This window comes from Astyanax mexicanus, chromosome 8 (genome assembly GCF_023375975.1).
Source record: "Astyanax mexicanus isolate ESR-SI-001 chromosome 8, AstMex3_surface, whole genome shotgun sequence".
NCBI classification, from domain to species: Eukaryota; Metazoa; Chordata; class Actinopteri; order Characiformes; family Acestrorhamphidae; genus Astyanax; species Astyanax mexicanus.
Genome location: NC_064415.1, coordinates 41,399,344 through 41,416,812, shown reverse-complemented (window position 1 = coordinate 41,416,812; position 17,469 = coordinate 41,399,344). Strand labels below are relative to the sequence as shown.

The 17,469-nt window shown below is 37.4% G+C and overlaps 1 protein-coding gene across 4 annotated transcripts in view; it reads right to left on the bottom strand.

Moving 5' to 3' along the window:
• Nucleotides 1-851: 851 nt before the first annotated feature.
• cacnb2b (calcium channel, voltage-dependent, beta 2b) overlaps nt 852-17,469 on the bottom strand; it is a 95,959-nt gene continuing 79,341 nt past the window's right edge. For all 4 annotated transcript variants that reach the window (XM_049482827.1, XM_049482828.1, XM_049482829.1 and 1 more), the window contains 5 exons: nt 17,039-17,148; nt 13,278-13,429; nt 12,309-12,404; nt 11,699-11,872; nt 852-6,489 (listed from right to left, as the gene is read on the bottom strand). In XM_049482827.1, the coding sequence (XP_049338784.1) occupies nt 5,656-6,489; nt 11,699-11,872; nt 12,309-12,404; nt 13,278-13,429; nt 17,039-17,148 (1,366 nt within the window). In that variant the 3' untranslated portion in view covers nt 852-5,655. The remainder of the gene's footprint in view (nt 6,490-11,698; nt 11,873-12,308; nt 12,405-13,277; nt 13,430-17,038; nt 17,149-17,469) is intronic.

Sequence of the window (17,469 nt, the reverse complement as noted above, 5' to 3'; positions counted from 1 at the left end):
TTTGGACCTTTCAGGCAGTATTTTTTCAGACCACCCCATAAAACATTTTCAACTGCCATAGGTTTCTATGATGCATTCTTAACTGTTAAAAGGTTATGGTCATATAGGTGACTATAAACTGTATTTTTATAGTTTTGCAGTTCATCAATTTTCTTTTACTTTTTCTTAGCTTTAACTGCTATTTACATGTTTGTTTGTTTTTTTTTTTACATTTAAGCAGATTGTTTAATGTTCCCAATAAAAACTTAAGGAATCATTAAAAACAGGAAATCATACAAAAAAATGTTGGTCTGCACCATTTTTTTTAATTCACACAATTGTTTTTTTACCCAGCATTTTATTTTTTACTCAGTAATGGGGAGTTTTAAAATGTAGCTAAATAAATTACTTGTGTCAAAATGTACTTGAGTAAAAGTAAAATTACACACTAAAATGACAGGTGTTTCAGTTTCATTGCCCAACCCCTGTTGGGAAGTGTTTAGAGGCTGTTGTTTCTGAAAAAGGAGGATCTACTAAATATTGATGTAATTTTTCTGTTGGGGTGCCCAAATTTATGCCCCTGCCTATGTAAATCCTTTAAACTTCTTTTCTCTTCTCAAATATCATTGTGTTCTTCTGTTATATGATATATTTAACTGAAATTGCTGATCTGAACAGCCAATTATTTATAAAGGAAAATCATTAAAATGATCAGGGGTGCCCAAACTTTTCATATCACGGGTTGTTATTAATATTTACATCTTTAAAATATTCACACTCATATTGCCTTAAGAAAACTGGTTCTGTACAGAACCTTAAATGGTTCTGGACAACTGGAGCATCCGTGCATCAATTACAGAAGACTGTCAAAATAACGTGTGACCCACAGTTTATTTAATAGAAATCAGAAAAAATTAACCATCATAACCATCACAACTGTTAACCGAGGACATGATGAGCCTCAGCAAGCATGCAGGCAGAAAATAAAAAGGAATGAAATAAAAGATGGCAGGAAATGAAGACTAAGATAAATAAAGAAGCAAGAAGAGATAATGTGACGAGTAAAGAGAAAATAAAGGATGAGCATCCTGAGTGCAAACTGTAGTAACCGGTGAAATGCCACTAGCTGTACTGTCCAACAATAAACTACTTCCGTGCATTTATTTAAGAGATAACACAAATCTGAAGGAATAATTGCTTGCCCTTTTGTAACACATTAAAGCATGATGTTGCTGATGTTCAGCAAACTAACGATGCAAGAGGAGCCTACCACAAAACTGCGTTGGGTATCATGACTTCCAATATTATTATTATTTTTACTTTTTCTGTTTCATAATGAATTCATCTATAGCACAAACTGGGATGTGACCAAATTGCTTTAAGCAGGTTTACAGTACCACAGCCAATGTTAGCCCAGATAACAACACAGAGTCATGAAGGAGAAAGCGCATCTTCTCAAGGCACTGCAATAAAGACGGATAGAAACAGTTCTAGCACATCATTTTCGTACTGGCCATATAGCCCCACTGATATATATACATATATATCATATACATCATAAAAAAATATTAACACATTAAGGGCATTCATAAATCAATACAACACTCACATTCCTAACTCTTGTTAATCTAACCTAAATATACAGTATATTGCTTTTTTTTTGCAGCATCACACTTTGCATAGCAGTAGCATTAAACCATACTGAGATGAGGCTCATGTCAAGCATTTAGAATCACTGGTCATCATTTTTATATAATATAATAATATAATCCTATTTATTATTTTATGTCAATTAATAACTGGAAAAAGAACAAAACATATTTATATACTAAAATGGGACACCAAAGGATATTGTCTGTTTAATTGCTGTCATAAAAAACAAAAGAGGAAAAACAGTCTTAACGTTCAGTGGAAGTACTTTTTTTTTTTTTCAAAGGACAATTATGAACTATTGACAGAATATAAAGAACCACTACCACTACTAGATTTAAATTGTGTCAAATGTGGAAAAGTGAAAAAATCAGTTATTCAGGTACTTCTTTGTTTTTAGCAATGCAGCAATGTATAAATATACACTGTAATTATCTATTAAGAACTTTTGTAATCACTTGTATAATCACTATAATTTGTTGTATACAGTGAATTATAGATTATTTAATTATTTAACAGCTTTCAGAATCATCTACAGCTTTTTTTTATAATTCAATATTCACAACCACATAGGTTTTCATTATTTTCACACTTTTAAACAGTGATTCCAATTTTTATATCATATTAAAATATATTGCAAAGCATCTCAAATTAATATTATTTGTTTGTAGACTTACCAGAATGTACCTGTACTACAAAAACAATGTTGCAAAATGTGTAAGCTCAACAGACCAAAAAAAATTAACTGCATGCATGATTTCTAATTCTTTTCTAATACTTGGTTGTGTGCCTTCTTGAATTAATGACAATCATATAACAAATTACAAGCATCTTTGGGGGGGGGGGGGGGGGGGGCACTGTTTCAAGCCAGGCTTTGAAGAACAAAATAATTATTTATCTGCATAAAATGGTTTTAATTAATTAATTGTGCTAACAAAATATGTTAATATATACTGTATGTGAAAATGTTCATAGTTTCCTCACACTTGCCGAGTTCACACTACGAGATTTTAGGCAGGGTTGCAGCTGCAAATTTTGGTTGCTGACCAAAACCTATGCATGGAAGCAAACTGGCGATTACTCAGGTCTGGCTTAGTGGTGTAACTGCTAAAAGACGCTCTCTAGTCACAGACACCAAGCAAACATCTAGCAGGCAGTGTGGATTTTGTTAAGGAAAACTATGAGGAAAATGTTTCGTTGACGACCTATTTAAAAAAAAAAAAAATTAAATTAATTATTGAAAACAAAAACTATGACGAAATTTAATACATTTTTCATTAACTAATTTTTCAATAAAACTAAAAGAAAATGTTAAAGGCTAACAAAAGGGGAAAATATTTGTAATAAATTATATTATTAAGCAGTGATCAGAACTCAGCCGCCCCACACAGCATCCTTATGATCGGCTATCCCGAGCCCCACGCTCTGAACATACACAGCTGATCCACACAGCAGCTCCTCTCCTCTCCCTCTTACTAAATATACATGATTTATGGAATGAATTCAGCTGCACTACCATTGAAAACTAAACTCAAAATATGAGAAAAATGTTACAAATATTTTGAATGAGTCATGAGTCTTGTCACCATGATATATAGAAAGGTAATTCATTCACATTTCTGGAGGCAGGTAACTAACATAACATGGCTTCATTAATGTGTCTAGTTCAGTTTAGTTTGCTTAGTTTGCTATGTCTCCGGTTTAGTTTAAGCGTTGTTTAATGTCTAAAAGGAAACTGTGTTTCGGTTATATTGGCCACAAACGCCCCTCTTCTTCGAGACACAATTCATACAACCTTCACTGAATTTTACATACTATTAAACTAATGGATAATGCACGTTATCCGTGTTAATCCTCTTTATGTGTAAATTAACATTAACTCCAACACAACAGAGTAACGGATTAGTACACACGCACTTCCTGTCTTTTTCCTAACCCTTACTTTTTCTATTAGAAAATTCTAAAGCAGAGTTCTCGTCTTTCTCTGTTTTGTTTTTAGTTTTTAACAGCTAGTTTGTTGTGCTGGGAATTTTACTAAGTACAGAAGATTACATATAAATCTGTGTAGCTGCATATAAATAGAGCTAAACATTGATGTTACTGAACTAGATGAGTTTTAAATACACTTGTTAAGTAATGTAAGTCTAGTCTACTGAAAGCCAGTAATGTTAGTGTAAATCTGTACTGCAGTAGAAGTGTATAATTTCAGAAACTTGACTGTATTCGTCCCACCTCCATTACAGGTCACTTGCTTTAGCAGAAATTGATCTTAAAATAACAACCCAAATCGAAAAATAGTCAGACAATAAAAATACGTAATACATACTTGTTATTCGACTAAAAGTTAGACTAAAACTGGACTAAAATGTTGTTTGTTTTCGTAGACTAAAACTTGACCAAAACTAATAATATTGAAATACTAAAATGTGACTAAAAGAATATTACATTTTAGTCAGAAGACTAGGACTAAAACTAAATCAAAAGCACCTGTCAAAATTAACACTGCTAGCAGGTTCAATATCTAGACCAGTTGGTGACTGTGAGTCAAGAGAAAATCACAGGTCCACATCTTCTGAATAGCAGAGTTCTCCTGTGTTTAGTTTTCGGGTGTTCTTGTGACAAAACATGTTTTTGGGGAGCAGCTTAATGAGTCAGTGATTTCCCAAGATAAATAAAAATCATGTAATATGTGATAGGCCCCTTTTTTAGCGATCTATAGGCGAGCCGTCAACTGGGCACCGAATAATGTCTGGAAAAGTACAACACGCAATGGGCAAAACCAATTAGCGTTTCACTTGCCATTCCCTTTAAGTGCCAGATGCGGGCTTACATTGGAGGACTGCTATTTCAACAGCAAATGATCTCACGTCAGTAGAGAATATTGCTGCCTCCACCCTCACTGATGATAGCACTTTTTAGGTTAAGGTTTGCTTGGAGGGCTAGAGGTGGGAATTCAACTTAAGGGCATTTTTTATTAATACCGGCACATGCTATGGGATTGTGCACTTCTATGCGTCCATGCGTGCGTAACTAATGGGGGTGTATGCATGTCGGGACACGCCTTTGAAAATTGAAAATTCCTTGCAAAGTTAGCAATGAACGACTTGCGGTTGACGTCTTTCTAGGTTAATTTCAGTCACCGGTGCATCTGTATTTTCTGATTACATGAATTGATATAAATACACCCATCTGCGTACATATACTCAGAAGCACAATTGCTATTTAAACGACACAGGCGTAAGGTGTAAATGTGGGCGGGTTGTAAGATAGCAATGAGCATTGTAAGACTCATTTGGGACCATAGTGTGAAAGTCTGAACATCACAACAACCTGACAACTTTAAAAAGTTTAGTAAAGTGTGAACCAGGCAAGGGTACACTTAACCATTAGGTTCAAGCGAAGAAATGATATGCACGACTTTAGCTCAATTCCAAAGCCTAGGCTGGAGCTCACTTTGGCTCGGTTTACTGGCTGCTACATCATAGAAAGCTGTTCCTTTATACTTTATACAGCCAAGAAATGCAGCCAGTGTGGGACAATTTGAAGGACGCAACTGATCCTTCCTTGCTCTCAGTTACTCACAATAGTTTGCACAATACCGCACAAATGGAAAAAAGGAAAAGAGCACTATGAAACTGGGTTTGGAATGCATCTTGTCTAAAGGCTTATTTGTGTCCTCACTGTGCGTCACTGATCCTTTTTTACAGGACGACTGAAACAAAAAATTTAATTTGGATTTACGGACAACAATAGAAACGCCTGGCTCTGTTTTTAGTGTGCTAATGACATAACATAAAGGAATGTCAACTGGCTGTTAAACTATTGGAAAGTCTTATTTCACCAAGTAATCTCCAGTATGGTCCATTTAACATACGATTTAAGTACACTTTATTTGCAGCTACATTGCAGTTATATGCTTCACATTAAAAGCATGCTTGTGTTGCAACACCTGGACAGTACAACTATTGGCATTCCACCTACAATTCACAAAGCAGCATCGACCGACACAGTGCAAACCCTCATCAATCAACGATGAATGTACATATCTGTGGGCCAGTTCTCATCTTCCATGTGTCTGTCCCTGTCCCGGTCTCTGTTTCTGTCCCTGTCCCGCTCCCGACTGGGGTAGTGATAGTGGTTGTGGTGAACAGCCTGTGGGAGGCTGTAGTGCTTTTCGTGGTGCGAGCGTAGCGGCTGTTCGTGATGGGAGCGTAGCAACTGTTCGTGATGGGAGCGTAGCGACTGTTCGTGTTGGGACTGTAGCTCCAGAGGGCTGTGATGAGTCCGTTCGTGGTGGTGGGACCGTATCTGTGCCTGGTGTCTGTGCTGCCTGTTGCGCTCGTTGTGCTTCAGCTCATAGTCCTGCCCGTGTGGGGAGTGCTCGTCGTAAACGTCCGTGGTCCCGCGGTGATGGTGGTGGTGGTGGTGGTTGTGGTGCTGGTGGTTGTGATCTCTGTGGGCTGTAGTCCTGTTGTGGTACACGTCGATTTGGTCCAGTTCGTCCTCGTCCAGTAGCAGGCGTCGGCTCCGAGGCTCGGCGTACATGGAGTCCTTGGGTATCAGCTCGATGTCCGCGGGCTGGGGGTGCGCAGGCTGGTGGTGGTTGTGTTGCTCGGTGCGATTAATGCCAGACCGGTGGTGGTGGTGGTGACGATGGTGACTATGTTGGGGTCTCTTTGGCTCACTTCTAAGTAGCTTATCCTCCTCTACGGCCTCTTCCTCCTCCTCCTCCTCTCTTGCCTCTTCTTCCTCTTCCTCCACTTCCCTCGGCTCCTCAGCCTGGGGTGGCTCTTCCTCTAGCTGGTTCTCCTGGGAGCCTTTCCTCTTGGTGGCCGCTGTCCTCTTACTTTTAGGTTCATCCTGATGTCATGGATAAAAAAAGAGCAAAAAATATTTGGGAGATCAGTAATCAGACCCTGATCTTAGAGGGATGCATCCTGAGTAACAGTGGCAACATGTTGAAAAGCTTCCAGACAGGTTAATCTTAATGTTAATTATCCAAATGTTGTGAGATATACAGGCATTTAACCATATGCACTGGATATATTCACACTAGTCAGTTTGGACACACCTTTAATTCAGTGTTTTTAAATTTTATTTTAAAATGTTTTTAAAATATTGTAGATTAATAGTAACTAGTATCAAACTATGAAGAAAAACATATGAATTAATTAGAAAAAAGTATTAAACAAACCAGAACATGTAGTACCTTTTGCTTAGATGACAGCAATATATCTTGGCAGGATTTTCTCAGTCAGCTTTATGAGGTAAAGTCACCTGGAATGGCGTTCAGTTAACATGTAACTTGTTAAGAGCTAATTAGTTAAATTTATTGCCTCTTGATGTGTTTGAGGCCACAGTTGTGTTATGAAGAGGAATATACCTATTTGAGTACCGTATTTTTTGCGGCATTAGCTGCTAACTGTGTTTAGCTCTTTTGCCATTCAAAGGTGAGTATTATCGGCCTGTAGCCTGTTGCTAACCCCGGCTAGCACTGCTGGAGCAGCATTAGCATTAGCCACTAATTGCACTAGCTTTTTCGCCATTCAGAGGTGAGTATTATCGGCCTGTATCCTGCTGCTAACCTTGGCTAACATTGCTAGAGCAGTATTAGCATTAGCTGCTAACTGCCCTAAGCACTAGCTCTTTTGATGTTCAGAGGTGAGTATATTGGACTTCAGCCTGCACGTTTATGGGATGAACCGCTACCTAATTTCACCGAATTTTACCAGTGTAGTTCCTCAGTGTAGCACAGTCAGGTGGCGTTTACCAGTGCTAACTGCGGTTAGAAAATGTTTTTCTTAAGTTACAGTTTTGTTTACTTAGCTTTACTTAACTTAGTTAAAACATAATGATGGAACTGGCTGTATTTAGGAACACCCTTGGAAAGGAAGAGCAAGAGTTTCCTCTGTTGCACAGGATAAGTTTATCAGGTATCAGCCTCAAAAACCACAAGTTAACCTCAGACAGCACCCAAGATAAAAGCACCTAAATGCTTCACAGAGTATTTTGGTTTGTTTAACACTTATACGTTACTTTATGAATCATTATGTGTTCCTTCACAGTCTGGATTCCTTCAATATTAATGTACGAATTTAAAACAAAATGTAAAAATACAAGCATTGAATAAGAAAGTGTGTCCAAACTTTTGACTGGTACTGTGTCTTCATTGCAAACATGTGATAATGGTGATGCAGGCATCTTGTTATCATGACGAACCTCACAGAAGCAAAACCTGACAAAAAGAAGAGTAAGCATTTGATGAAAAAAACACATTTATAATTGATAAGCGTGGGAGGTGCTGATCTATTCTATCTATTATACTCTACTACTATACTATACTCTATATTTACCTGTTAATAAAGGAAGGGGTTGGGAGTGTTAAATCAAGAAACCAAAGAAGAGAAGGGAATAGCACATAGCTTGGAAACAGTTACATCTTTATCTGTGAGTTGTGAGGTATCTTGTTATCTTGTGAGGGAAGTTAAACACTGGTCAACATGCTCATGGCAAGGTGATGCGAATTATTGGAGTTCGAGTGAGGTCTGAGCCAGACAACAATTTTAATTCCCGGAGATTTGCGGACATTTAACATTCCTCAGACTACAGTGTCACGTTTGTACCAAGGTTATTATTTTTACCAAAAACAAACAAAATAGTTCAAACTGAAAGTGAAAAACGTAATTAAAAGAAAAAACAATAACTAACTGGAACTGTATTAAGTGTTTATAAAAACAACTAAAATATACTGAAATTATAGATAAAATACCCTTAGTTTTTGTTTTTGTCAATTTATTTATAAGTGTTGTTTTTACTCAAGCAGTTTTTCAGCTGGTGGCAGCGTGCAGCACTTCTCGGTCCTTAGTGTTACTTCCTGTTTACAGTCTCCATGCTAGCCAGCCAATAAAATTAAACTAAACCATTTAAAATAAATGAAATAAACCCATATTTTTCACACTATAGTGCGCACTTAAAATCATTAAATTTTCCCAAATATTTGACACTGGGCCTTATAATCCGGTGCGCCTTATGTATGAATTTTTCCAGTCAGGTTGTCAGGAGCAGTTAAGGCTCTTTGCTGAAGTACAGCTTTATAAGGGAGTTTCAGTGATCTTTCTTCAGAACCGAGGCTGCAGCAGTATTAGCATTAGCCGCCAGCTGCAGCGCTTGCTATTTCACTGTTCAGAGGTGAGTATATCGGACTGTAGCCTGCATGTTTACTGTGTAAAAACCAGCTACGTGGGACGAACCGCTAGCTGATAGCCCCCTAGTTAACCGCTGAGAGGCAGCATTTAATAGCGGTAAGTGCTGCTAACCACGGCTAGCGCTGATGCTATCTGCGGCTAGGGCTGCTGCTAACCATGGCTAGCACTGCTGCTACACATGCTGTTGAAAATATTGGACATTTAAGCTGACTGTAAATAAACAGAAGCGCTTTACTCACCCAAATAAACAGTTTTCAGAAGAGAAATCTGTGTAGATAACTGTGTGACACCATTGATCCTTACTAATGTTGCTTAAAATGCGCCTTATAATCTGGTGCAAATTATGTATGAAAATAGACCAGAATGTATTACAAAAAGGCATTATCACCCACAGTGGACAGACGGTGCAGTACTTATTTACTTATTCCGCAGGTCAGCTCAGTGTTTTTTACGATACTAATTCCCATTCCAAATAACTGAATACATTTAAATATTAGATAATGATAAATAAATAATTATAAAAACAACATGGGAAAAAGAGTCTAACTACAAAGCTACAGTTCATTTAATAGCACAAACTTACCTGAGCATTCTAAATAGAGTGTGTGTAGATGGATCACCTCAACAGTCAATGTAGAATCTATGCATGTACAGTATAGCTATCTTTTTATGCTACTGTTATATTTTAATATAAATCAGCTACTAAGAGACTAAGCCTACTAACTAATAAAGGATTCTATAGTAATTAAGGGGTATTTATCAAGCCACACTACACTACCTATACCATCTCACTCACCAGAGGTTCTTCTACCTCAAATCTGACTTCTTTAAACATCCAATAGACATTTTTGATGATAGTGGTAGGGAAGAAATTGAAAAACATCATGAACAAGGAGAACACACATGGTAATAGTAAGTGGGTACTGCTCACATTAAGAAGACATTGATACAGAATGTAGGCTGGAAAATTTTATTAAATCTTTAAAAGGACACAATTGACCACATTCATAAAACTCACTGCAGAATTTACTGAAAATTTAAAACAGTTCCCTTTTTGTTTGAATTCAAATAAATTAAAGTGTTTGATTTTTCCAAACAAATATTTACACTACTTTGAGTTGGGTGAACATTTGCAACCACATACACAAACAATCAGATATCTTTAAGTTAAATCAACTTTTAAAACTGACTTTAGTTTTGCCAGCTTATTTCCTACAGGCTTCTGGCACAATATATTTCCATAGCAGGTGTATTCCCCAGTTTCTGACACCATCAGTGTGTAGTCACTTCCCCAAGCTACCACAAATGTATAGATTATATATTATGATTAACAACCTGGCCTTAATGATGGAGGTGGTACACCCAAGCTGAGCTGAGCTCTATAGCATTTTCTAGAGTATTTGAAATCTAAATTTTACTTATTTTTTTTTTACTTAAAAAAGAAAGCTGAATAAATATTGGATTCACCTGACCATAAAAATAGTCTAAATATTCTGAAGTAGAATAATTGTGCAAAGCAAATAATATAAAATAAACAAAACTAATGAATTAACTTACAATTTAGGCATAATAAATAAAGGTTTTAGGTCTCAATAATTCAGTAAACATAACTTAAAGCAACAAATGATCTCAAGTTTAGTGAGTTCAGTAAATTATCAAAAGTCAAAAGATAATGGTTATTCTCTGCAATGTTCATACAATGTTTTTTTTATGTTTTTGGTTACACAGGAAAGTGTGTGTATTAATGCTTTGATGATTAATCAGTTGATTTAAAATGTGTGTTTGGAGTATCAGGACAAACCTCACACAAATTTGAAAAACAGCTTAAAAACAGCTTACATTAAACATTTTGTTGGATCAATATAGTTTGTAAAGTAATGGGACCTAATGTATATCTGCATTAATTTTCTTTCATGTTTTTTTCCTTATTTTTTGTTTGTTATTCAACCAAATGCAGAATTTTGTACTTTTCCCTGACACAGACAAATCATTTTGGACCCCAAAAGGCACAGATACGGTGGCCGAGAAAGCCCAGCGCAGTGCAAATTGAAAAGCGCTGCAAAAGCACAAAACACATCCATCAAAATTACAACACAGGCGCAGCAAATAGAAAAACGCGCTGCAAATACAACCACAACACAACCGAAGTGAGTCACAACACAACGGAGTTTTCCCGGGGGACCTTAAAAGATGCTGTACCAGCTGTGTACAAAGGACAATAAGTGGCAAACAAGCTTCTGAAAAGTAAGTTATGTTTATTACCTGTGATTACCACGGTTGTGTGCATATTATTAAAAGTTCTGCTTCACAAAATGCCTTGTTTGCCACTTATTGTCCTTTGTACACATAGTGAAGTCCGAGACGTTACTGAAGACGCAGCTTAGCTGGTACAGCATCTTTTAAGGTCCCCCGGGAAAATTCCGTTGTGTTGTGACTCACTTCCGTTGTGTTGTGGTTCTATTTGCAGCGTGTTTTTCTATTTGCAGCGCGTTTTTCTAATTGCTGCGCCTGTGTTGTAATTTTGATGGATGTGTTTTGTGCTTTTGCAGCGCTTTTCAATTTGCACTGTGTTGGGCTTTCTCGGCCACCGTACATAGAGCATCATATATGTTCATTCTTTTTATTTTGTGCTTTAATGGACTGAGCATATTGAAAAATACTGTGGTGGTCATTAGAGAGAGGCACACTGCCAATTTCCATATTCATTTTTAAATAAGAATTATTCTAATAAGAATTTACTAGTCTTTATTGAGTTCTAAGAATGTGGCCCAATACCAGAGGCTTTTAAACCATATTTGGGTAAGTTACCCAAACTAGCATCTATGCTATCATAATGTTGCTTCTGCTTTATTATTTCTACGTACCTTAGGTGGTGTTGGGCTGGTGGGAAGTGTGTTCTCTGCTAGTTTCTCAACCAAAGGGTTGGCTGGCTCCATCTCTGGAGGATGGGTGGCTCTCCAGTACGCCTCTAGGTATTCAGCTATATGCTCACAGGCATCTGAAAGCTGATTCTCATCTAAGATGACATCAAAGATTTCCTGAAAGATGAAACAGCAAAGAGTGGGTAAGAGTTAATATATATAAACTGAATATGGGAGTTTTACGGTATTGTGCAAAACACAGAGCACCACAGAGAATATATGAGAATCTATGAGAATCTATGTCACTGTGTGTCTCAGAGGCTCCGTGAGGTGCCTTGCAACATTTAACACTGATTTAAAAATAACAATCTCTTGATAATCAGATCAAGTCGAATTACGGCCTCAAGCATGTCAGGAATGAGAGCACAAGGAAGGAAATAAGGACATCTAAATGGTCTTTCTGAACACAATATAAGATTTAATTAGCTTTTTTTGTCAAGAAAAATTTAGGAAAATTCAACTTCTTTTTAATGAAGTAGTTGTACCAACAGTCATGTTTTGGTGTCACTGTATTAAGCACCTAACTTATAATGACTAATAAAGACACTCTTACATTAGGACACTGGGCAAGTTTATCCGCAGCCACCATCTGAACGTTGAGATGTTTGGTCTGAGACTTCCCCCTGGTCTTTATTAACCTGGTGAGCACCTACAGTGTGAGAGAAAGAAAGAGTAGAAGAAGGAAAGATAAAGAGAGGAATGCATGCCCCCTGTATTATATGTGAAGTCAGCCACCGCCTTTTTTTAACTACTGCCGCTGATGCAGCATTACTGGTAGCATTATTGCAAAAGCATTCAGAAAAAGGGCAGCCACGCCACCAGGGGGCCCCCAAGAGCACCAAGTTATCATGATAAAAAAATTACTTTAAAAAATAACATTGAATAGTAAACATGACATGGTATTACGCATGCACATTTTTATTTTATAAAGGTAAAGGTTTTATTTTGTCGTGGGAGATTGCACATTTTGCACCCCTTTGCACATCTGTTCCAAATATTAAACACAAAAGAAATTAAATTGGTTAACTTGTTTACTGTACATGCATGGTCTTGTGTGTTAATTTTACTTTCAAATAGTTAAATTAACATTAAATCAACAATAACCATCCCTTTAATCATCCCTGTCCCATTCTCTTGGGATTTATATATATATTTAACTGTCTGGCCTCAGTGTTGAAGGCTGTAAGAGCAAGTTACTGTGGTTTGTGTTGCTGAGTGTATATAGATTATATGATGGCTGTTGCCAGTTGCTAACTTAAATAAAATAAAGCATTGTGTGAATTACATGAATTTGATTAATGTAAAATGTGCCATTGACACAACTTACACAACAAGTAGGTTTTTATACATATAAAAAAAAAATATCTGAACGGAAGATTTCTAGTCGGCACAACTAGTAGTGGTTTTCATTAAAAATTAAATGTTTGATTTGGCCTCAAAATAAAAACAATCTAGTGCAGTAAGATGCCTTAAAATTTAGATTTTTTTTATTATTTCAATTTTGCAGTTTCTGAGCTCTCACCTTTGGGGATGAAATCTTGACATAGACAAGGATTGGGGCCAGGGATGTCTTGCTGAGCTGGAGCGGGTGGTTTATTGTGTCTGCGTCCAGGACCACCAGCTGCAGACTTCTGGCCAGCTCAAAGATCCTCTCCACCTCACCTTGGATCTGGGCTGCAGGAACAGGGAGAACTTCTTAACATTTTACAGTAAAACAAATATTTAACTTGATTAGCAGGAGTGATGCTCCTAAAACATTTATGATATTTATTCAATTACTATGATCTGAAGTCCCTGTGCTAAATACATATTTACTGTGAATACTTTAATGTCATGTAAAAGGCTCAATAAATCATAGACAGTCAATGTTTTGAGAACCACTGCTTGAAGTTTAACCACAAATGTTTCTCTTTTCTCAAAACAAAATTTGCTAAAGCATTACAACTGGATTAATCTAGCTAATTTGGCCAAATAAATAAGATATACACAGTAAACCGTGCAGCTTGATGTAGGGCAGCGTGTCTTGCTATCGTAACGATGGGAAAAGTATGGAGTGAAATAAACCAATCAGTGTGTTACTTGTTACATTCCCCTTAAGAGCCATGTGCGCTCTGATTTTGGTGGATCGCTATTTCAATGGTGCAGCTATTTTTCCATTGCTTTTTAGCAGAGAAAACTAGCATTGCCAAGATAGCAATACACCAGAAATTTACCTAAACACACATCACTTTTAGACCCACATGCCCGTTGGCGTAGGTATATTCACAAGCACTGTTGCTATTTAAACGATGCAGGCAGAAGGTCTGAAAATAAACTGCTGGCGGGGTGTAAGGTAGCAATGAACATTGTGACGTGCCGTGCACAGGGTGTCAAATAGAGCTCATCTGGTTTGCAAATCTGTGATAATCTTATACCAAAAAAAAGAATGACCAGAACATGCTAAATGAATAGCAAATTGCAAAAGCTAACATTCAGCTCCAGATGATATTACAGATGAAAAAATGCTAGTTAGCAAAAGTTAGCAACACAGTAGCTTGCACAAATGAACAAATCAAATACAGTAGAACCAGAACATTCTGCTCACAACCTTCAGCTGATTCTGTAAACTACAGAATACTAGCTTTTCTCTAGGACACAAACACAGGGAAGCCTGTGCTTACATACCCAGAACTCCGAGCATGTACTGTATGAGGGCTGACTAGCACTTCTTACAGTGCTACTGCTAGTGGAATGTAGTTGCTGCTAGTGGTTGCACTGAAACCAACAGGAATGGGTTTGGGAGCAATACATACCCGCGGCATCTGAGGCAAGAGAGCATTATGTGGGACAGAGCGGAGAGAACCGATCAGTCCACTCTACAGTGTGAGCAACATTAGCTAAACTACACACTTCACATCCCTACTGAGAGAAAACACTGTCCAGGTTTACCCCAGTCTTAGAGAGTTTAGTAGGAAATTATAAAGTTTATGGTCCACTTTTGTATGTTAGGAAGTAGGCAGGGCTCTAAGTTACATCATATGCATGCATTAGGAGTGAGACACATTCACACACCATATCTTATATCTCTCACGCACAGAAATTACTAGGACAACACCCACCAAGGTGCAGCGCTTTTTTAACTGTGGATAAAGAGCATGCATCAAGTGTTTTCCTACAGATTTCTGAAGAAACTTAAGAGCATTTTCACTCCTGTAGTTAATTTCTCTTGTCTGGATAAGTTGATGAGTTTGTTTACTTGGTGCATTTTGCCCCTTGGTTTGGTTTGTTTTCACACAGGCACAAACCTAAAAGCACCAACATGCACAAGCAGGCACAATGTCTTCTCTGATTGGTAGTGTTGTAGGTTATAAACCAGGGTTTCTCAACCGGGGGGCCACGGACCACCAGGGGGCCGCGAAGCACCCTCTAGGGGTCCACAAGCTCATCCTCAGAGGGAGACAGTACTCTGTAGTGAGCACTTTAAATCAGGGGCAGAACGATACTTTGTTGCCCGCGACTTAAAAAAAAAAAAAAAAAAAAATAGTGTTAGTGCAGCGCACCCGCATCTTCTTCCCATCCACCAGCACAGCGCATCCTATTAATTTTAATAGAGGGCGCGGCTGCATGAGCGCAGCCCCGCCCTCCGACAAAAAAGTTCAGCTGTGTGAGAGAGAGGCACACACACACACACACACACACACAGAACAGCTGCCTTTCAACCAGGAGAAGCTGAAAACGCATTTATAGAACTATAGATCACAGTAAGGTTGATTCAAAATCTTGAACCTATGATTGACTACACATGTTGCTTCGTTTGAATAAAAAAAAGGTCACGGATACGCCCACATGGAGGTGTTCTGTCGAGTTGTGCTACCCTGTCAAAACGTGCTACTCTTATTTGTATATTTAAAGGTAAAAATACAAAAGAGGCACAATATTAGAGCATGTTTCCAGTAAGAAGTTCATGTACTATATTTGGAAAGCCTAAATCACTGTTTCAGCATAACGTTATGGTAGCAAGAGTTTATTATACTCTGTTGTTTTAGATATTTTAGATATTATTATTATTATTATTATTAATATTAGGGGGGCCTTGACGCTTTCAAGTTGTAAACAGGTGGGCCGTAGCGTAGAAAAGGTTGAGAACTATGGTGGCCGAGAAAGCCCAGCGCAGTGCAAATTGAAAAGCGCTACAAAAGCACAAAACACATCCATCAAAATTACAACACAGGCTCAGCAAATAGAAAAACGCGCTGCAAATAGAGAAACACGCTGCAAATACAACCACAACACAACGGAAGTGAGTCACAACACAACGGAATTTTCCCGGGGGACCTTAAAAGATGCTGTACCAGCTGTAAACAAAGGACAATCAGTGGCAAACAAGCTTCTGAAAAGTAAGTTATGTTTATTACCTGTGATTACCACGGTTGTGTGCATATTATTAAAAGTTCTGCGTCACAAAACGCCTTGTTTGCCACTTATTGTCCTTTGTACACATAGTGAAGTCCGAGACGTTACTGAAGACGCAGCTTAGCTGGTACAGTATCTTTTAAGGTCCCCCGGGAAAATTCCGTTGTGTTGTGACTCACTTCCGTTGTGTTGTGGTTGTATTTGCAGCGCGTTTTTCTATTTGCAGAGCGTTTTTCTATTTGCTGAGCCTGTGTTGTAATTTTGATGGATGTTTCTCGGCCACCGTAGAGAACCCCTGTTATAAACCATTAATGAGCAGTTACAACACATGAATAGAAAGGGCAACAGTGGCCTGCCGTGTACCAAATAGTGATTCCACATTAATTTATACTGTTAAACCTCAGATCTTACTAGATGCTTATCTTACTTTGTCTTTTCCATCAGTCAGCATGAACATTTCTGTTAATAACTTTATTCATTTAAATATTATAACATATTAAATGACTGATCTGACTATCTATGTTTTTTATTAGATATGTTAAAAAAGTAATTGTCACTGTTGTTCTTTCCCTTTATGTATTGTGAGTGCTTATTCATGTTTTTAAAGTATTTACATCTTTATTTATAATTATTAGCTAATAAACTCATGTAAAAACTATTAATAAACCCATTATAAGGAGCCTTATTTTAAAGTGGTATCCATATTTCAGTATAAAAATGATCAAGCCTTTATTAACAATAGTCTTGTGCAAATGCTCCATATGCACCCATTTTGGACTGACTCAGGAGCTCCCTCTAGTGGAACAACAATCCCAGCACACATTCATTCTCACACATGGCCACTGACATGTTGTACACAAATGAAAGATGATGAGCTAAGTAAAGCCTTACCAAGACTGGAGCGAGTGTTGGAGCGATCCATTATCGCATGTTTGCTGGGGTTGTTCAAGATGGACCGTTTAGCCAGAGCAATATCTGCTGTCACACGAGTGATTGTTATTCTAGCAAAGAAGACAAAGGAGAAAAAGGATATTATGATAACACTTTCTGTGAATGCCATGTCTATTATATATATTTTAATGCATTATGAATTGTGATCACAATGCACCATCAGCTGTGTTTACAAGATGTTATATTTTAATATCAAGAACCTCAACAAAGCCTTAAAAACCTTGACAAAGCATGATGTAATTACTTTTAAGCACTTATGGATTACACTTATGTTAAATAGTACACTGGTTTATATTAATTTATAATGTATTATTATGTGTAATTGTACACTACAAGTAAAGTGACAGGTGTATATCCTGGGGAAATATTAA